The sequence below is a fragment of the Ranitomeya imitator genome, chromosome 1 (genome assembly GCF_032444005.1).
Source record: "Ranitomeya imitator isolate aRanImi1 chromosome 1, aRanImi1.pri, whole genome shotgun sequence".
NCBI lineage: Eukaryota > Metazoa > Chordata > Amphibia > Anura > Dendrobatidae > Ranitomeya > Ranitomeya imitator.
The window spans coordinates 660361480-660383009 of record NC_091282.1 but is presented as its reverse complement, the minus strand read 5'-3'; the positions used below and the strand labels follow the sequence as shown (position 1 = coordinate 660383009).

The following is a 21530-nucleotide window of genomic DNA, read 5'->3' as shown; positions in this document are numbered from 1 at the left end:
TAAATGATCAGTCAGTTCACAGAACAAGAGGGGAAAGGGAAGAAAGAGCTGCAAGGAGCAGAGCCAAGACATTTTAGAACATAAGCCAACATTTTTTGCTTTTTGCACAAAGAAAATTAATTCCTGGGTTCTGATCTTATCAGTTTTATTCCATTTCTAAGTTTTACTTTTTTGCTTTTTTTACATTTTTATAAATTTCTGCAACAAAAATTGAGGTGGAACAAAATCAGCAAAACTTGAATTTCGAAGAAAAAAAAAACGCCCAGAAATTGACTCCAAGACTGGAAAGATGGACTTTCTCCCAATGAAATAAGTTTTCAGAGAAATCTTCACAGAGTACAGAATCATCTTCCTCTCTTCAGGACTCCTATTTTGGGTTCATCATTTTTGGTGCTACTTTTTTTTGTGAATTTGTGAGATTTTAGGTGAATTGATAAGTTTTTTTAGAAAATTAAGTTTACATTTTATAGGTTCTTAGGGTGTTTGTGAACATGTTCTGCCTCAGTGTTTTTACTGCTGCTTGGGTACACGTGGTTCTTGCTCTTGGAGAGAGACCTCAAGCCGGTTACAAGGAGGAAATTGTGTTTCCGGAAAGACTAAACTCCAGCTTCCGCCAGGAGCAGCCAGGCTGGTCTGGAAATGGTATTGAGGTATCTTCACAAAGTCACCTCATATTCCGATTTCGTGCTTTTGGTGAAGAATTGGTCCTCGATTTGGAGAGAGATCCCAGCTTTCTCTCGGAGGACTTGATGGTACAGTACGTTGGCAGAAACGGACAGTCAGATGCAAATGGTCTTTCCGAATCTGGCGCTTACTTTACCGGTGTTGTAAATTATGACCCGGAATCTATAGCAGCAGTGAATTACAATGAAGCATCTCTCTTGGGCGTTCTCCAGTTCAGAGGGACAGAATACCACATTCAACCCATGGAAGGTGGAGGACAAAACAGTGCCGAGGGAGTTGGAGCTCACATCATAAGGAGGAAGGTGCAAGAGAAAGGCAATGGACCTATGTGCAATGTTGGTTCTCAAGTGTCCATGAGAGTGCCAGGAGAACCTGATGGTAATAATCACTCTGGAAAACACAAGACACCCTCATCAAAGAGATCAAAGGTGAGATCATGACATTTGTCACATGTATATTATGTATCTATGCTATGTAATTGGGCAATGTTCAGTAGGGTTTGATGGTTTGGACGTCAACAAGTTCTAGTTGTCACATATCTGCCAAATGTCAACCACCATTGCCTTAGTCAGCAGGGTACTCTTATGGGTTGGTGTATCCATAGACCTCAAGTACCCGAAAAGAAAATGGCAGTAAATTTGTCAGCAAACATTTTGAATGTGGGAGTAAATGGAGTAATTTCTAGTTGGATTGGAACCCATCAAAGCAGTGTTGTGACGTGGTTGTGCCAACCACTGCTTTGGTCATTGCTGTAGTCATCATACTCATGCAGCTGATCATCCGTCCCTTAGCAGTGGTGGACCTTCTGAAGGGTCTCATTTATGTTTTCCAGAGTGTGCAAATTCTACCTTTTATGGGTGACACAGTATTCTTAAAAGGAGTTGTACATATTGGGTCAAGTTCATTGAAGGTGTAAATGGTCACAATATCCCAAATACTGTTCTATGTGAGCACGATAAAAGCTAAAAAGTATGTTATGTAGTTGATAGAATCTCATTGACCTTCACATATTGTGTGTACACAAGGAACTACTGTCCTAGGGCCTAATGGGCATCATCATATTAAATGTATGAATGTATCTAACAATCCGTTAAAACCTACAGATAGCTATAAAGCTGGATAAATTATTTTATCAATCATAACATATTGAAATGCCATATAATTGGTGGTAAAAGTTATAACTTTATTAGGCATGTGGGGGGTCTTGTTCAAAAATTGGCACATAAGTTTTTTCTTTTAGATTAAATATAAGGATGAGGAGCAACTACTGCAGATGAGATGTGGATGTTATCCAGGGTCATTATGTAAATAATACCATCTGATTATATTCTCCTGTAACTAAGCATAAGGAAAGGAGTGACCGATAGAAGTAGTATAGACTTTGATGTTAGGATAAGTAACTTGTATCTGACACTGATTATGATAGTCTCCTCTCTGCTCCTTGTCCCGACCTGTTCCACATTCCTCTCAAACTTCCAGGAAACATTTGCTTTTCATGCATCAGTCAATATAATATAGGCCTCCCCTGACGTAGGGTTGCCGGACATCTGCCACAATCTGTCACGCTTACGCTTTGTTTAGCACTTGGATTGATGCCCCTTTACTTTCTGAGCCTGTCTGGTGGGGGTCCAGTGCCACAGCAAACATCATCAGCTTGTACAGGTGTACGAAGATGCTGAATGAGAGCCTGTCCTGAGATAAGACCTTCAGACCGGGATGTTTGATGACAAGAATCCAACCATAGAATGAGACCTAACAATCTGAAAGATGATCTATCAGGATGTGTCAGCGAGTGTTGCTCTGATCTCTAGATGATTATGTGCACATACAGCACATGCCGGAGAAAAATACCTAGAATGTCAGTGTGACTGTGAATCGAAATATTCTAGAAGTGATGACAAATACATGTATTGGGTACCTAAATAATGAATTACCGTATATACATGTACATTCATGGAATAATACTCATACAGTATTACCATCTACAGGGAGTGGTGCTGCAGTAGTTATATTCTTGTATGTAGGAGGCAGTATTATAGTAGTTGTATTCTTGTACATAGGAGTAGTATTATAGTAGTTATATTCTTGTACATGGGAGCAGTATTATAGTAGCTATATTCTTGTACATAGGGGGCAGTATTATAGTAGTTATATTCTTGTACATAGGGGGCAGTATTATAGTAGTTATATTCTTGTACATAGGGGGCAGTATTATAGTAGTTATATTCTTGTACATAGGGGGCAGTATTATAGTAGTTATATTCTTGTACATAGGGGGCAGTATTATAGTAGTTATATTCTTGTACATAGGGGGCAGTATTATAGTAATTATATTCTTGTACATAGGAGCAGTATTATAGTAGTTATATTCTGTACATAGGAGCAGTATTATAGTAGCTATATTCTTGTACATAGGAGCAGTATTATAGTAGCTATATTCTTGTACATAGGAGCAGTATTATAGTAGTTATATTCTTGTACATAGGGGGCAGTATTATATATTACTCAGTACATTACTCAGCTGGGGGTAACAGTGACTACAGGTGGGAACCTTTCTTTGGAGAATATGATAGTTTTACACCATACTTTGGGGTGCAGATAAATCGCTTACATTTTAGGCTCAGTCTTACACAGCTTGTGAGTTCTAAATTGCTATATCAGAGGATGTGGACTTGAGACCAGATGGTATATCTCTATAAAGTTGGATGTTTTTGTAGTAATAAATATGACCGCCTCCTGGGGTAGCTGAGGTAGACGGAAGGGCAACAGTTGACATCCCACTCGTGGAAGGAAGAAACCGATCAATAAAGTAGACTCTTAACCAAGTCATTGAAGTCTCCCACTGACTTCTGTCTAGGCCTATTGTGGGGGCAGATAGATGGAAAACTGACATGTCCGCATCTCCAGGAGCTTTGAAGAGACTGGTTGTCTGGGTACAAGCCAAGGAATGTAAGGTTATGTTGGTTAATGCCTTTACCACAAAACTATTTTTCCTACAATCATCCGTTTTCCAGCAAGACTACACCAAGACGTTTTTTCCATCTTAACCCAGATATATGAGCAAAAAAGGAAAAACTTTATTACAGACTCAGTTGTTCCAAAAGGGATTTTCCTTGCTCTGATACTGTCTATTCCTCAACAGTTGAAGAGCCACAAGGTTTCTGGCAAATGCTACACCTACATCTTCAACTTGTGGCAATGTAACGTGTGAAACACGGATTTAGATAGGTAGTAGAAGACGGCCCATCGGAGGCACCTACAGATCTGCCCATACTCTCCGCTCCTTGTAAACATGCTTCAAAATTCACAGCTGCCCTGGTTTTCCAGACATGTAATATGTGCAGACTATCACTTCAACTCTCTCCTTGCACCCGACAGAAGTACAGCACAGTCGGGCCCCGCCTGTAGCCGCCATGACATCGGATACATGACCAATCTTGTACTTTGCTGGTCGTCTCCCAATAATGTGACAACGTGAAGTTGAACTCTCGGCTCTGGCAGAACACTTCCAAAAAATACAGAAATGTGCCAGCAATGGGGCCAAGTTACCCGTGTCCTTACCGATTGTTAACTGCTTCCTGGCTGCTTTAAATTGGACCTGATTCTTCAACTTTTCCTTATTTCTTTTTTAGGTATTGCCCATACACTCCTTCTCAGCACAGCCACCACTTATATTCTTTGATATTTTTGCACCTTCTCTTTTTCTTAAAATATCTACTTCCTTGAGGCTTGAATAGCAGTGACTGACATCAAGTCTGTGCAGAGTGGAAAGGCAGTCTCTTGTGAAGCAGATGAAACCCTTTGTGAGAGTCGCTTGTGTAGAGTACATTAAAACAGGTCTGTGTAGCATGTAACTTCACTCTCCTATAGAAGAAGCCAGAGATGCTATGTCACTCTCCATAAGGAGAAACGATACCCCTTAGGCCCCAGGCCAGAGCCTCTCACCTAGCCAAATCAGTTCTCATGCTTCGCACTGACGAGGGCCAACAGCCCGAAACACCGTGTCTGCGAATTGAGATACTGATTTGGCTTTTATCCCAAGTCATATTGCACGACTCGTTAAAGGGTTGTGACTTCGCTACTTCCAACAGCTGGCGCTATAGAGTTTAAGTCCTCTTTTTCTCAGAAGAGGCAATTTGCATATCCTATAGAACAGGGAGACAAGTCTGTGTAATATGAAAAGAAAGCCTCTTCTACAGCAGCTATGACCAGACTGTAGAGCATGTAATGACCATCTCTTGAAGAGGAAGGAGACAAATCCATGTTATTCTAAAAAGGATTAACAAAAGCCAGGTGTGAGGTTGTAATCTCCTATAGATTAGAGAAAACATGTCTGTGTAATATAAAAAGGAAGTCTCTTCTGCAGCAGATATCACAATTCTAAAAGGCACAATTAGTCTCGTATATAGAAGGGTGATAAGTTTGTGTACCGTAAAGCAGTCTCTTTAACAGTGTGCATATCTGGCACGAAGTGGCAGTCTGCTATTTAGCCGGGAAACAAGTCTATGTAATGTGATAAAAAAAAGTCTCTTCTTTAGCAAATGCAAACTTGACTGGCCTGGAGTGGTAGTTTCCTATTCAACAGGGAAAACCAAGTCTGTGTAATATGAAAAGGAAGTTTCCTGTATAGGAAATAACACAAGCACGAAGAGGTAGTGAGCTGTACTGCTGACGGACATGTTTCACCATGTAATCAAGGTGGCCCCCCAAATAAGCTTTTTCTAGCCAAATCAAAGGACAGACGCTGAAGGGGTCCTATGATATGTACAGACAGGTATGGCACACTGCTGTTTCTGCAACATGATGGTAGCGCTTTCTCTTGTGCTGGTGATTTGCCAGCCATCACTCATCATATGGTCCAAACATGAGACTTCAATGTATGATTGCTTACTCAGTCAACCTATCCCCCCCACCCCAGACGATGAATGAATGAATGTTTTCTTTGTACATTTTGAAGGAAGGGGTAGGGTTCCCGTACAATGCTCAATAGGTGAACAGCATCCAGGGCCAATGACCCAGAAAATCCTGTGATGAGCGACAATGCCGCATAAACGGGATAAGGAGCCTTCGAGGAAATGAAAGAGAGTCGGGGAGGAAATAAGTCCCTGCAAGCCTTTTGTCTGGGTAACTATACCGTATCGATAAGATCTCCAGCTTGGCCGCTCAAAGCTTCATTCACCATAGCCTACATTTTCTCAGACTACGCTGTATCTTGGCCTTAGCTTGAAAGACTCGTTCTAGGTAATGGCCACATCAGAGCACGTCTCCTTCCAAGAAATATAAATTGAAGTAGAGTGACATGAAAAAGAAACAGATCTGGGAGATTTCGGAAGGACTAGTACGTCCCGTACCCATCAGCTGTCCTCCCATCCCACACATTACGCAGTGTGTACGTAACACGTGGTGAGGACATACCATCAAGAGTGGATTTGCGCAATCCATGTAGAGATAGAAATATAACCAGACGGTTTTTCCAGGAAGCTGTCATCGGAATAAAAAACAAAAAACATCAGGGATGGATTGGTAATAGGAGAACCCGGCTCACTATTATTTGGGTGTCATCTGACATTGAGCATAGACGGTGAGTTATAGAGTATCGCAAAAAAGCAGAAACGCGTCAGTGGTGATGTCACCCTAATGCATGAAGCTGTAAATGTGAGGCCTCTACCCCCCTCACATACACGTTCTTGGGATTAGGGCCTTTCTACAGTCATAACTCATGTGCTCATTGTGTTCCCATTATCTGCTCTCCAAATATCTGTCTAGTCTCCAAATCTTCTAGTAACTCTTGCTTTTCTGGAGCGGCACAAGGGAGGCCAAGACAAGGTTTAGATGTCTTCTAAGAAAGTTTTGACCAGAAATGTAATATATATGGAAAGCTCAGTCATGGCCAACATGTAAGACATCTGTGGCATCCATGCTGGCAACACTGCTATTATCTGTCTCGTGCCCCTTGTCTTTCTGGAAAAACACAGGAGAGGACAAGGCAAGGTTTCTTGATCTCAAGGGGTTGATGTTTTCCAAGGGAATTTCCCATAGAGGTGATCTGTTATGGCATTCATTTTGGTTGTGACTCAGAAATAGAAAATACCCATTTTGAGATTGCACATTGTTTTAATTACTAATGTACTTTATTAATTGCTTCTTTTTCCTATTTTCTGTAGCGTTTTGCATCTGTTCCTCGCTATGTGGAGACCCTGGTAGTTGCGGATGAGACTATGGCAACTTTCCATGGTGCAGGCCTCAAGCGGTACCTCCTGACAGTCATGGCAGCCGCAGCCAAATTCTTCCGCCACCCAAGTTTGAAGAACCCAGTTAACGTTGTCGTGACACGGCTGGTTGTCATCGGCCGGGCAGACAAATCGAACAACTATGGGGGACTGAAGATGACCACTAATGCTGCCGAGATGCTAAGGAACTTCTGTGAGTGGCAGAAAGGTCTGAATAAGCCTAATGACACCGACTCTGAACACTTTGACACAGCCATACTCTTTACCAGACAGGTAAGTTTTTACTGCGGCTTATACTCCAGTCACATCTTGAGCTGCATTTACAATTTTGCTGGTTGCCTCTTGGGAATGTTAGACTCAGCCACATTAGGTCAGAGGAGGGCAGCAGTGAGATGTTCGCTGAACGCTTAATAAATTGTTAATGCAGCTCTGCAGAACAATGAATGCTGTTCTGGATGCATATAAACACACTGAAATAATGAATCAATGCAATTTTAACAGAACCTCTGTGGACTGTCCACCTGTGACACACTGGGGATGGCAGATGTTGGGACAGTCTGTGATCCATCACGCAGCTGCTCCATCGTGGAAGATGACGGCTTGCAGTCCGCATTTACTGCGGCACACGAGCTTGGTAAGTATATGAGGGTCAATCATTGATAACATTGCTGCCTAATCTCATCTTAGCTGATGACTTCGAGGAGGTCATGGTAACATATCATCTCTTCTCGACCATAGGACACGTGTTCAACATGCTTCACGACAATTCCAAACCATGTGTTGATCTCAACCGCCCGTCAAGCAACACTAGACACATGATGGCGCCAGTCATGTCCTACGTAGACCCGGAGGAACTGTGGTCACCTTGCAGTGCTAAGTTCATCACAGACTTTTTGGACAATGGCAATGGTAAGTTAAACTACCCAAAAGTCATCTACATCATACTGGCATTACTGGAAATTTATGGCACCAACCTCTTTAAAATGGTTGATAAAGCTCTGCATCTCTACCCTCCAGGTCACTGTCTTCTGGACAAACCTCAAGCTCCACTTCGTCTACCAGTTCCATTCCCCGGTAATGACTATGACTCGGATCGCCAGTGCCAGCTGACCTTTGGACCAGACTCTCGCCATTGTCCCAACCTGCACACTCCTTGCTCATCTCTGTGGTGCACGGGCCGGATAGATGGTCACTTTATGTGCCAAACTAAGCATTTTCCTTGGGCGGATGGTACCCAATGTGGAGTGGGCAAGACCTGCATGAATGGCAAATGTATCAATCGGGTGGAGATGAAAGCTTACAATGTAAGTACTCCTACCACTATGTATCATGTCATGTGAAGATCAACACCAAAGTTCAAAATCAAAAATCTTCTTTTTTCTAATGGCAGACACCCGTTAATGGTGGCTGGGGTTCCTGGGGTCCCTATGGCGAATGCTCCAGAACATGCGGGGGTGGAGTACAGTTTTCTCACCGTGAGTGCAATAAGCCCGTTCCCCGAAATGGTGGCAAATACTGTGAGGGAAAAAGGACACAGTATCGCTCCTGTAATACCCAGGAGTGTCCCACTGGCAATGGTGAGTAGAACCTGTCCTACCAGTCAAGCTTTTTGTAAAAAAAAGGATGGATTGATATAGATGGTGCTGGATTTGAGTCAGTGATATAAAGGTGAACAATATTCTTTTAATATTGCAGCTCTGACCTACAGAGAGCAGCAGTGTGCTACTTACAACCACAGAGTCGACCTCTTCAAGGGGTTCCCCGCACCTATGGACTGGGTACCACGTTATAACGGAATCGCAGAGAAAGATCAGTGTAAACTCACCTGTCAATCCCGACCATTGGGATACTACTATGTCCTAGAGCCAAGAGTGAGTATCCAGTTCAATGTTTACTCTACTAACCCGAGTATTTTCTAGTCACAGCCAGAGCTGCCATCACAATTCTGCTGAAAGCAAGGTTTCTAAGCCTTAATCCTAGTTTGTTTTCTTCTACAGGTAGCAGATGGTACTCCATGTTCTCCAGATTCCAATTCAGTTTGCGTTCAAGGGCGCTGTGTCCATGCCGGATGTGACCGTGTTATTGGATCCAAGAAGAAATTTGACAAGTGCATGGTGTGTGGAGGAAATGGTTCTGCCTGTAGCAAAACATATGGATCGTTTACAAAACCTAGGTAAGAATTTACTGGAGCCGCCTTCTCTACTCTTAGATTTCTTAAAGGCCACATAAAACCCAGTGGGTCACTGCACGGTCAGCTACTTCTTCAAAGCCTAACGTGATGCCCTCCATTCATGGGTCTGGGAATGCTTGAGGGAAACCTCAGCAAGAACTGTAACCATGTCCATATTTGTTGTCACTCAAGATCTAAATGTTTCTATTTTAGGTATGGATACAATGACGTGGTTACCATCCCAGCTGGAGCAACCAACATCTTGATCCGTCAGAACAGCGGCTCATCCTCCACCAGTGACGGAGTTTACCTGGCTTTGAAACGGCAGAATGGATCATATACACTCAATGGTAATTATATCTTGGTGCCATCTGAACAAGATGTCAATGTTGGAGGAGGGTTGACCTTACGCTACAGTGGAGCCACCAAATCCACGGAGACCATCGTGGGACGCGGACCCCTGAAAGAGTCCCTGACCGTTCAAGCTTTGGTCGTAAGTGACCAAAGAGCGCCACGTCTTAAGTACACCTTCTTTGTCCCAAAACCGGCCACACGTTCAACCCAACCAAAGAAAGCAGCAGAAGACTGGATGAAACGAAGAGCACAGATTCTCGAAATTCTCAAGAGGACAAGAAACAGCCGAAAATAGGCGACACTTAAGACTGAAACAGAAGAAAAACAAAAACTTACTTTTGCCTTATTATACTAGGCTGGAAATTAAAGGTTTGTGAAGAGATCTAGTCTTCAAGACGGATACAAGAACCTTGTTTAAGTATCCGGGTCCAAATTTAAGGCAACTGGTCCATGAAATGGTCATTTCAACAACTGCCGTATTGGCTCACAGAGCACATAATCATCCAGAGACTTGTAATAATGGGTGATAAGCGGTATGGACGCATCACAATGGAAATCTCAAAACTCTTGTATATAAACAATAAGTCAGTGATGATGGCTGGTCCACTTCTGGTGGTTTCTCGCAAAAAGGTCTTCCTTTTGGCCTTTAACTTTGGTCTGGATGCTTATTTACATCCTTATGAACTCTGAAGGCCAAAAAAGAAAGGGGAACCACCCAATCGTCGAGGAAGTCAAAGGACTTATCAATGAACTCTTCGATATCTGTTTCTGAGGAGTTAATTCCTCATCAAGAACTGATAAGTAGGGTCTGGATACCCGAAATTATTTAATATGAAATTAAATATATAGGATAAATAAGTTGATACCAAAACATTAAAGGAAAGCCCAGACAGCGCTAGTAGCTATCCCCAAGAGCAGGGCATGGGGTTAAGGAATAATGGAAGATCAATTGAAAGGGTTAATATGAGGAACCTGGAATATGCATAGTCATAGAGTAAGGCTGCTGTCAGACTAGCAGTATTTGGTCAGTATTTTACATCAGTATTTGGAAACCAAAACCAGGAGTGGGTGATAAATGCAGAAGTGGGGCATATGTTTCTATTATACTTTTCCTCTAATTGTTCCACTCCTGGTTTTGGCTTACAAATACTGGTGTAAAACACTGACCAAATACTGCTAGTTTAACGGCAGCCTAATGGTGAGGGGTCAGTGAAGGTGGATATTTCTGAGGGTGGAAGAAACAGACCTTCTCATTGGGCGATTTGATAGAATTGGGAGCTTTGCTATTGTAAAGGTCTTACCATAAAATATGGGGGTCTCGCCCACGGTGCTTCTACTATACAACGTCCATTAGATTTTAGCTTGTCTCTTCAGGTCTGAGATTTCAGAGGTGCTATAGAGGGCTTCCATCACACAATCCCAGCAGACCTTAACTTAGGCTACTTTCACACTGGCGTCGGTACAGGGCCGTCACCATACGTCAGCCCGACGTACCGACGCAAACTGCGAAAAAAAAAAGAACGGGGTCAGCGGATGCAGTTTTACAACGCATCCGCTGCCCCATTGTAAGGTCCGGGGAGGAGGGGGCAGAGTTCCGGCTGCACATGCGCAGTCGGAAATGGCGGACTCGACGCACAAAAAAAGTTACATGGAACCTTTTTTTTTGTGCCGACAGTGCGCCAAAACACGACGCATCCGTCATACGACGGATGCGACGTGTGGCAATACATCGCAATGCGTCGCTAATGAAAGTCTATGGAGAAAAAACGCATCCTGCGGGCAACTTTGCAGGATGCGTTTTTTCTCCAAAACGACGCATTGCGACGTACAGCAAACAACACTAGTGTGAAAGTAGCCTTAGTCAAGACTAGAGTTGGATACAGGTCAGTCCTGTTCCTTGGGGTATACAAAGTCTTGTAATGGTGCTAACATTACCAGAGTATGTAGCTAGAAAGTTCTGAATTAACATAAGGATTCGCAACTTGGCCAAAGGTCTATAAAATGGGTGTCACCAACGGCCCAATGCTCCCTACAGCTGGAGACTCTGCCACCAGTTTTATAGGCTCTTGGTACAATCCGGCCCTCTGCGCGCACATATTCTAGTCTATTTATGTATTTATTCTTTTGTATCAGCCTTTTACGGTACAAGTAACTTCAACTAACAGCTCTCGAAATCCAACTTTAAATTATAAATCATAAACTAGACAGATGTAGGACACATTGGAACATATGGGACAGCCACACCAATAGGAATACACACGATCCCACTTCTTACCACATCCCTACTTAAGCCTAAACATTGTCCATATGGTTCCATCAGAAGAGTCATACCGCCCGACCCACTAGCAGATGTGATATTACTACAATTAGGACTATAAAGATGATCCCTAGGACTCATGACAAGACAGAACCCACCATCACCATCTCCTTGAGGTTTCTGCATAGCAGATGCTGTACCACATGTCTTAGGGACCCACAATGCTTTGCACTGTAAACTAGAGACAGATCCACCAGCCAGACACTGGTTATAATTAATTCGGGATGATCACACTTCAATGGTGGTGTGGCTGGTGTCATGTGACCACACAAAACGGCACACTGAGACAATGTGGTGCCACCATGTATGGTAGCACATGGAAAAGGCAGATCTAGAAAATAACACAAACTTTGACCCAAACCATAAAAATACTCAAAAGAATACCAAAAAGCAACCTCCACCATAGAGCAGGACATCACTAATGCATAGGGCACTACTGCAGTGCAGCACATACAGTAATCAGACACAACCCAAGGATGGCAGGTACCCGCACCCAGACTGTGCAGTCTACAGCCTTAGATCCAAGAGATGGCAGTCTCAGATCTCGGAAGGATCAGACCCTCATGTCATGATTATTAGCGATGATGGTTTTATATGTAATTTTTATTTGTATTGTTAAAATGCACAAAATTATTTAATATCTATTTATATAAAATAAGAACAAGACGCACTTTATTGTGCCCGGTGTAATGTATTGTGTGGAGAGAGTGTGTGAGAGTGTGTTTGAGAAAGTGTGCGAGTAGAAAGTGCGAGTATGAAAGTGTGTGAGATAGTGTGCGAGTGATAGTGAGAATGTGGGCTTAATCTGGCCTGACACTGAGTGCAGCCACTAATATCCTGTATACCGTATGTCCAGTATGAGACGAGAAGTATCAGGAGTTGTATGAGCGTCCTGCAGATAATGATTAAAATAATATGCCGGCCTCTAGAGAACGGTAAGAACGGGGCTGCCTGCAGAGAACAGTCAGGGTGAGGAGGACCATGGAGAACGGTCAGGGTGGGGAGGCCCATGTGGAATGGTCATGGCAAGGTGGCCTGCAGAGAACAGTCAGGGTGAGGAGGCCCATGTGGAATGGTCATGGCAGGGTGGCCTGCAGAGAACGGTCAGGTTGAGGAGGCCCATGTGGAATGATCATGGCAGGGTGGCCTGCAGAGAACGGTCAGGTTGAGGAGGCCCATGTGGAATGCTCATGGCAGGGTGGCCTGCAGAGAACGGTCAGGGTGAGGAGGCCCATGTGGAATGATCATGGTAGGGTGGCCTGCAGAGAACGGTCAGGGTGAGGAGGCCCATGTGGAATGGTCATGGCGGGGGGCCTGCAGAGAACGGTCAGGGTGAGGAGGGCCATGTGAAATGATCATGGCAGGGTGGCCTGCAGAGAACGGTCAGGGTGAGGAGGCCCATGTGGAATGGTCATGGCGGGAGGCCTGCAGAGAACGGTCAGGGTGAGGAGGGCCATGTGGAATGGTCATGACAGGGAGGCCTGCAGAGAACGGTCAGGGTGAGGAGGCCCATGTGAAATGATCATGGCAGGGTGGCCTGCAGAGAACGGTCAGGGTGAGGAGGGCCATGTGGAATGGTCATGACAGGGAGGCCTGCAGAGAACGGTCAGGGTGAGGAGGGCCATGTGGAATGGTCATGGCGGGAGGCCTGCAGAGAACGGCGAAGGTGAGGAGGACCATGAAACATGGTCAGGGCGGAGTAGCCTGCAGAGAACAGTCAGGGTGAGGAGGGCCATGTGGAACGGTCATGACAGGGAGGCCTGCAGAGAACGGTCAGGGTGAGGAGGGCCATGTGGAATGGTCATGGCATGGTGGCCTGCAGAGAACGGTCAAGGTGAGGAGTGCCATGAAACATGGTCAGGGCGGGGTGGCCTGCAGAGAATGGTCAGGGTGAGGAGGGCCATGGAGAATGGTCAGGGTGAGGAGGCCCATGAAACATGATAAGGGCTGGGTCGCCTGCAGAGATCGGTCAAGGTGAGGAGGGCCATGAAACATGGTCAGGGCAGAGTAGCCTGCAGAGAACGGTCAGGGTGAGGAGGCCCATGTGGAATGGTCATGACAGGGTGGCCTGCAGAGAACGGTCAGGGTGAGGAGGCCCATGTGGAATGGTCATGGCGGTTGGCCTGCAGAGAACGGTCAGGGTGAGGAGGGCCATGTGGAATGGTCATGGCATGGTGGCCTGCAGAGAACGGTCAAGGTGAGGAGTGCCATGAAACATGGTCAGGGCGGGGTGGCCTGCAGAGAACGGTCAGGGTGAGGAGGGCCATGGAAAGGGCAAGGAGGGCCATGTATAATGGTCAGGTCGAGGAGGGCCACGAAGAACGGTCAGGTCCAGGAGGGCCATGAACAATACACTATAGGGTAAGCACACAGGCTCTTTCAATTACGTATAAGCAGTCGTGGCAGGTGGTCAAGCCGAGCAGCCTGCACTATTGGACCACACATAGGGCACTGAAATAGGTATTTTGTAGATAATGAGAGATCATGTACAAAGTGCAGCTTCCGCGATGAGCATTCCTATATGGATGAGTGAAAAACTAAAACAAGAATGATACTGTACCGGAAAACAGCCTAAAAGGGCCGGCATGCCTAAAGCACAAGCATCTGTTGGCATTCCCCACATACAGTGGGGAAAATAAGTTTTTTTTATACATTGACGATTTTGTAAGTTTCCCCACGCACAAATAATGGAGAGTACTGTAATTTTTACCGAAGGTACAATTCAACTGTGACAAGATGCCTGTCAATCTTCCTCAGTCTGGGGCTCGATGCAAGATCTCGCCTCGAGGGGTAAGGATGATTCTGAGAAAGGTCAGAAATCAGCCCAGAACTACACAGGAAGACCTGGTCAATGACCTGAAGAATGCTGGGACCACAGTCTCAAGCATTAGCGTTAGAAACATACTATGCAGTCATGGATTAAAATCCTGCAGGGCCCACAAGGTCTCCCTACTCACGCCAGCACATGTCCAGGCCTGTTTAAAATTCACCAATGACCATCTGGATGATCCAGAGGACACATGGGAGAAGGTCATGTGGTCAGATAGGACCAAAGTAGAACGTTTAGGTATCAACTTCACTCGCCGTGTTTGGAGGAAGAAGAAAGACAAATACAACCCCAAGAACACTGTCCCAACCGTGAAGTATGGCGGGGAAACATCATAGTTTGGTGGTGCTTTTCTGCAAAGGGGACAGGACGACAGCACCGTATTGAAGGGAGGATGGATGGGGTCATGTATTGTGAGATTTTGGCAAACAATCTCCTTCCCTTAGCACTGAAGATGGGTCGTGGCTGGGTCTTCCAGCATGACAATAACCCGAAACCCACAGGCAGGGCAACTAAGGAGTGTCTCCATATGAAGCAACTGGAGGGGCCTAGCCAGTCTCCAGACCTGAACCCAACAGAACATCTTTGGCGGAAGCTGAAACTCAATGTTGCCCAGTGACAGCCCCGAACCCTGAAAGATCTGGAGAAGATCTGTATGGAGCAGTGTGCCAAAATCCTTGCTGCAGTGTGTGCAAACTTGGTCAAGAACTACAGGAAATGTCTGACCTCTGTAATAGCAAACAAAGGCTTCAGGACCAAATATTAAGTTTTGTTTTTCTACTGTATCAAATACTTATTTCATGCAATAAAATGCAAAGTAAAAATAACACAATGTGATTTTCTGTTTTTTATTTTTAGATTTTGTCTCTCACAGGTGAAGTGTACCTACAATAAAAATTACACACCTCTCCGTTCTTTGTAGGTGGGAAAACTTGCAAAATAGGCAGTTAATGAAATACTTACTTTCCCAAATGTTTGTTAACACCTCGTACCAGCGGCAATGACGGAGAGCAGACATGACAGTCTGCCCAGCTGCTACTATGGATGTATGGGATTATGTGAGGCTACAGCAGGGCCAGGTTCTGTCCGCACATCAATCACTTCCTCAGGTTCTGAATGTTCCCGGTCAGGTAATGCCGCCTACTTTTCCTTGTTACCAGCCTGCCGTGATTTTCAGTGTCCCCACTACACCCTGTATCTCGCTGCTGCCTTTATAAACACGCACACTAGCGCTGGTTCTGGCCTATTAGATCCAGGCCTAAAACATGAAGCATAAAACAGAGATGACGATTGGATTTATTAATATCCCCCCAAAATCCCAGACAGAGATATTCTCAATGTAAAAAGAGACCACAGCAATAAATATATCTTACAACGAGCAGAGACGAGGACAAAGAGGGGATTTTGGTCAGTAACATAAGGAATATATAGCTCTGCTATATGGTGCAATTACCAACAGTGCTCAGATGCAATGGCCGACCTGAATCTCAAGAGGACGATGGGAGTTGTAGTGCACTGCTGGCCTGCAGCAGACGGATACGTGGCTTCTCTGAAACAAACCGCAGTAGGATAAATGCAGCAGAATCGCCATCTGCTGGACACTCATAAAACTGCAAGAATAGTAATGTAGGACAACCACAAACCTGTAGAGGGCAGCAGAGAGACGAGAGGTATAGTAGTGCGACATGCAGCAGCTCCGGCAGTGAATGGGACATGATTCAGCCATGCTATGGGCTGGACCAAGTGGTTATAGTATAGCCCCCTTACAAATAGTAATTAGGGTGAGCATTAAAGGGGCAGAGGACTTCACTTCCAGAAATACAGATTGGTGGCTTATAGCACACAATACTCTGATTATTAACACTTCAGATTATGGACAGCATCATGGTATGGTACATAATCGGAAGAAAAGCTGATGGCCAGGTTCCTCCCCCTCAGTGGGAAGCTTCTGTAATCTTCTTGTATTTTACAATGGTTCTGTCCTTCTAAAAGATATCCAGGCTCCATGATGCTGAAAAAGTACAGCTGCAGTAAAAAGCATGGAGGACAGAGCAGCAGCTTCAAACAAACACAAGTTGGATCTCAGTCAACCTGAAATCACTGAACTCGGCAAACAGGAAAAAAAAGTTCAATAAATAAATACATTTAAAATAAATCCAGTGCAGATGAGCACCCCCTCTGGCGAGTGTAATTACTACATGATAAAATACAGAGCATGGGCGGGTGAATTTCTCCGAGACTTAAAAACATAGAAAAACCCACTCCAGCATCCACAGCAGCAAGTTAGAAAAGTCCGAACGGGGCAATAGAAACCACAGGAGTAAAAAAAAAAAAAAAACAGGCTGAGGCTGAGACACATCAGCAGCACCGACCACCGGAGGGCAGCAGAACAGCCATGAGACGTGCATTGGTAACAGTACATCCATAGTGCAACCACAGCAAGAGGCTGAGATCCGATCCCTGGAGATGGCTCCTGGACACAACCGCCACCCTACCATACTGACAAAGACCCCTACACATCATAGTCAGGGAGGTAACTGTATGCCGGACCACCAGAGGACGGGGGCGTATTACATGGGAACAGCCAGCAGATCATATAACCTAGGGGGAAAGAGAGAAACAATGACAGAATAGGCAGCATTCTCAGTGATGTCACCGCTGATCTCTAGTGATGGATAGGAGGCATTCTCAGTGATGTCACCTCTGATCTCTAGTGATGGATAGGAGGCATTCTCAGTGATGTCACCGCTGATCTCTAGTGATGGATAGGCGGCATTCTCAGTGATGTCACCGCTGATCTCTAGTGATGGATAGGCGGCATTCTCAGTGATGTCACCGCTGATCTCTAGTGATGGATAGGAGGCATTCTCAGTGATGTCACTGCTGATCTCTAGTGATGGATAGGAGGCATTCTCAGTGATGTCACCGCTGATCTCTAGTGATGGATAGGAGGCATTCTCAGTGATGTCACCTCTGATCTCTAGTGATGGATAGGTGGCATTCTCAGTGATGTCACCGCTGATCTCTAGTGATGGATAGGCGGCATTCTCAGTGATGTCACCGCTGATCTCTAGTGATGGATAGGAGGCATTCTCAGTGATGTCACCGCTGATCTCTAGTGATGGATAGGAGGCATTCTCAGTGATGTCACCGCTGATCTCTAGTGATGGATAGGAGGCATTCGCAGTGATGTCACCGCTGATCTCTAGTGATGGATAGGAGGCATTCTCACTGATGTCACCCCTGATCTCTAGTGATGGATAGGAGGTATTCTCAGTGATGTCACTGCTGATTTCTAGTGATGGATAGGAGGCATTCTCAGTGATGTCACCGCTGATCTCTAGTGATGGATAGGAGGCATTCTCAGTGATGTCACCTCTGATCTCTAGTGATGGATAGGCGGCATTCTCAGTGATGTCACCGCTGATCTCTAGTGATGGATAGGAGGCATTCTCAGTGATGTCACTGCTGATCTCTAGTGATGGATAGGAGGCATTCTCAGTGATGTCACTGCTGATCTCTAGTGATGGATAGGAGGCATTCTCAGTGATGTCACCACTGATCTCTAGTGATGGATAGGAGGCATTCTCAGTGATATCACCGCTGATCTCTAGTGATGGATAGGAGGCATTCTCAGTGATGTCACCGCTGATCTCTAGTGATGGATAGGAGGCATTCTCAGTGTCACTCAGGACGAGCGGTGGAAGCCGCGTCCAGCACAGCACAACACCGGCGCCCAGTGTAGCCGGCTATTTATAGCTGCACCAACCACAAGCAGAGGGATTTATCTATTATTAGTACATCAGTCTATGAAATACTCTCAGAGAGGTACATTGATGAAGGTCTAACCTAAGACCGAAACGTCAATATTGTATGTACTCTCTTTCAATTAAATCTCACTTTCATTTGACCACGTGTGTGCCAAGTTTATCTACAACCCCTGATCTCTAGTGATGGATAGGTTTCTCTTACCTCTTCCAAACACCTCCCTCAGTAGCGCCATCTTTGGCTTGCGGGTGTGGGCTACTTCCTTATTTGCCTCCTTTAGGAGTTTTTTCCTCAGTTGCTCGATGGGCGTCTCATCTGTAATGATCGATACAATCTATATTAAAGAAAAAAAAAAGAAAAAAATTAGGCAAGAAGTATAAAAGGGACCGCACAGATTAGGCCGATAGCAGAGAATCTACAGCACTGGGTAAAAAGTTTAAGAAGGTGACGAAAAATACAACAGAGTAAAAATCATTTAACAAAAAGGGTAAGTATTTAATTAATACAAAATAAATACAAAACGAAAGAACAAAAGAGGAATGTAAATCCCATCAGTATCTGGTGACTGTCCGTCGTCTCCATCACCGAATACTGATGAAACACTTTCCTGTAGATTGTAAGCTTGCGAGCAGGGACCTCACTCCTAATGTCACTGTTTAAATGATCTTAACTCGCACCAAATGTATTGTTTGTACATGTCCCCGCTTAATTGTAAAGTGCTGCGAAATATGTTGGAGCTATATAAATAAAAATTATTATTACCTGATCATAGAAGATGACTGTAACGAACAGCCCAAAGAGGATGGACTCCACCAGGAGGAGGATGCAGTGGACTCTGCGGGGAGAGGAGACTGTACATGAGAGCTGCAGGGTCCTGACATCACAGTCACATGCGACCTCTGGGTACTTACATCTGTACATGACTATGAGCTGCAGCTGCCAGATCTGCAGCCCCCAATGTTCCCTTCTTGGTTGGCCACAGCCAAACGGCCAGAACTAAGCCCACAGAGTACAGGCTTGTCAGACCTGCGAGAAGCACAAACATGAGAGCAGCACCCTACTGGACACCTACCCGTATAAAACCGAATTGTGTACTTACCGGTGTAAAACAGGAACTGGATGAAATACTTTTGGTTTAATTCTCCAACACAATTATTTATCCTACAAAGAAAAAAAAAGAAAAAAAATATATATACGACGGTCAACTCGATGAGTAACCTCACTTATTACGCACCAGGGGCAGTGGTGATCCATCCTGCGGACACAGCGGTGGCAGACGCGGCAGTGGTGGGCTCGCGGAGGGCGGTAGGTCTCACACCGGTGGCACACGGTCCAGTCCTCATTACCCCCCTGTGGAGAATGTTTGTTAGTTATCATTAGGTACCGCCATGGGTACAAATCACGCTCCTGCGCACATTTACCCGGTCACTTTTGCGCGGAGTGCTGGAACGCAGGTCCGAGAAGTCAATGGCGGTTTCTGGTAACGGAACAGTCCCTGTGGGAACAAAACAGGGTGGATTAAGAGGAGGATAGTCAGGTTGCAACGTGGCAGACTACTTCTCCCAGCAGTCTCACCGGGGTCACAGAAGACAGCGCGGCTATGACAGGCCAGCAGCATGGACACCAGCAGATTGAAACCAACAGCGTGGAGTGGACACCAAACGCTGCAAAAAGAGGGAACAAAGTGAGACATCCCATAATCATCCCACAGCCAGCACCCCATCCTCCCCGCACCTGCCGGAGAAGCTGTGCAGCAGGACGTGTCGCAGGATGACGTAGTCGGCGTACCCCAGGCTCAGGTAGGTAAGCAGCACACATAGCAGCCCGCAGGGGTCCCGCACACAGGCCGCCATGACAGCGCGGACACACTTCCGGGTCTCAGGCCCCGCCCAGCTGTCCTCTGCTCCAATCATAGAAAGGGCGCCGCCTCGTGACTAGCAAAAGAATTCCGCTGTCAGTGAGGAGCGGCGTACTTCCGGTTAGTGCGGTCGCTATGGAGATCGGGGATTCCGTGTAACGTAAGTCATAGCTGCGGAGTAGGCGTGACCTACTGTTTGGACGGTCATGTGACCGTGGAGGGCGTGGCCTATTATTTTATTGGTCTTGTGATCACGTAGAAGGTGTTTGACAACCACAATCATATACAGATGATATTTATCATGACAAAGTGTCAGTCCTGGTGCGTGACCTGGACACTGCTAGCTGTGCATACGGGAGAGGGGGGCGCGGGTGTCACGGTTCTCACAGTGCTGCCAACAATATGTCACTGATCCCAACCATATGTCAGGGATCCCCTTTATCATCCCCACCAATTTGTCACGAACCGGGGTGGTTTGGTTGCCCCCGTTCCTTCTAAAGGGGATTTAGTTACATTCTACTTCCCAGCTCCACTTTGGAACTTGCAGCTCTCTGGCGCCCCCTTTACCCTCAGGTGAGATTAGGTACTGCACCTAGGATAATTAGTCGCCAGAAAGGCTGCCTGCTATGTACTGGCTATTGGGCATGCTTCAGCGAGGGTGATATAACTACTCCCACACAGGCAGGAACAATAATTATCAACGCCGCCGTTGCTACACAGATTCCCAATCACACAGAACAAAGTATGCTGCCACCAGCTCCGATTTCCTAAGGATTAACGGGTGCGGAGCCAACCCAAATCAGTAGCGTAATTCACTTCAGAGGAAACGACAGTTTATTTATAGAGCAGGGAGGGACAAGCTAGTAAATTATATATTTTACTCCATAAAAAGGTAGGTAGTGTTTACAAAGTATAACAGATATTATAAAGAAGACAATTTATATGTACATTGCAATTACAAATAAAAAAAAGGATTAAAATTGAATAGAACACTTACAGATCGTTATGTCATGGTATCATCTTGGCTGGCCTGTTGCTTAGGGGGATAAAAACATCTAAATGCATAGCACATATATAGAGAGCAGCTGGACATCAGACACAAGACACTGCTGGAATGCTGTCTCACTAAGATATTCTTAGCCCAAAAGCCTGGCACTCCCCCTGTGGTGACATCACTTAGAAGCTGAAACCTCCTCTTTACTTACAGCTATGGTTACTATTTTTATGCATAACTTGCTGTGTGAACCTCGCATAAGTACGACACCATGCTCATGATGTTCCCCACGTCAGGGGCATTCTTTTAAGTGTAAATACAGAGCAAT

General features: G+C 45.2%; 2 protein-coding genes across 4 annotated transcripts; one reads left to right on the top strand and one right to left on the bottom strand.

Moving 5' to 3' along the window:
* Positions 1-27: 27 nt before the first annotated feature.
* On the top strand, positions 28-12425 carry ADAMTS4 (ADAM metallopeptidase with thrombospondin type 1 motif 4). Its single transcript, XM_069728867.1, has 9 exons — positions 28-1112; positions 6849-7187; positions 7416-7548; positions 7653-7823; positions 7932-8218; positions 8305-8491; positions 8610-8785; positions 8912-9087; positions 9298-12425. Exons 1-9 carry the CDS (start codon positions 492-494, stop codon positions 9731-9733), a joined length of 2526 nt encoding a protein of 841 aa, XP_069584968.1. The 5' UTR covers positions 28-491; the 3' UTR covers positions 9734-12425.
* A 3435-nt stretch (positions 12426-15860) lies between these two features.
* On the bottom strand, positions 15861-20251 carry LOC138640867 (palmitoyltransferase ZDHHC3-like). 3 transcript variants are annotated; one of them, XM_069728870.1, is made up of 9 exons: positions 20089-20251; positions 19926-20014; positions 19772-19845; positions 19585-19700; positions 19450-19511; positions 19262-19376; positions 19113-19185; positions 18555-18684; positions 15861-17183 (listed from the first exon to the last, which is right to left on the bottom strand). In XM_069728870.1, the coding sequence occupies exons 1-9, from the start codon at positions 20166-20168 to the stop codon at positions 17095-17097; spliced, it is 828 nt and encodes a 275-aa protein (XP_069584971.1). In that variant the 5' UTR covers positions 20169-20251; the 3' UTR covers positions 15861-17094. The 3 variants fall into 3 exon arrangements, with proteins under 3 accessions (XP_069584971.1, XP_069584970.1, XP_069584969.1); XM_069728869.1 differs by having other exon boundaries at positions 20139-20248; XM_069728868.1 differs by having other exon boundaries at positions 20085-20247.
* Positions 20252-21530: the final 1279 nt, after the last annotated feature.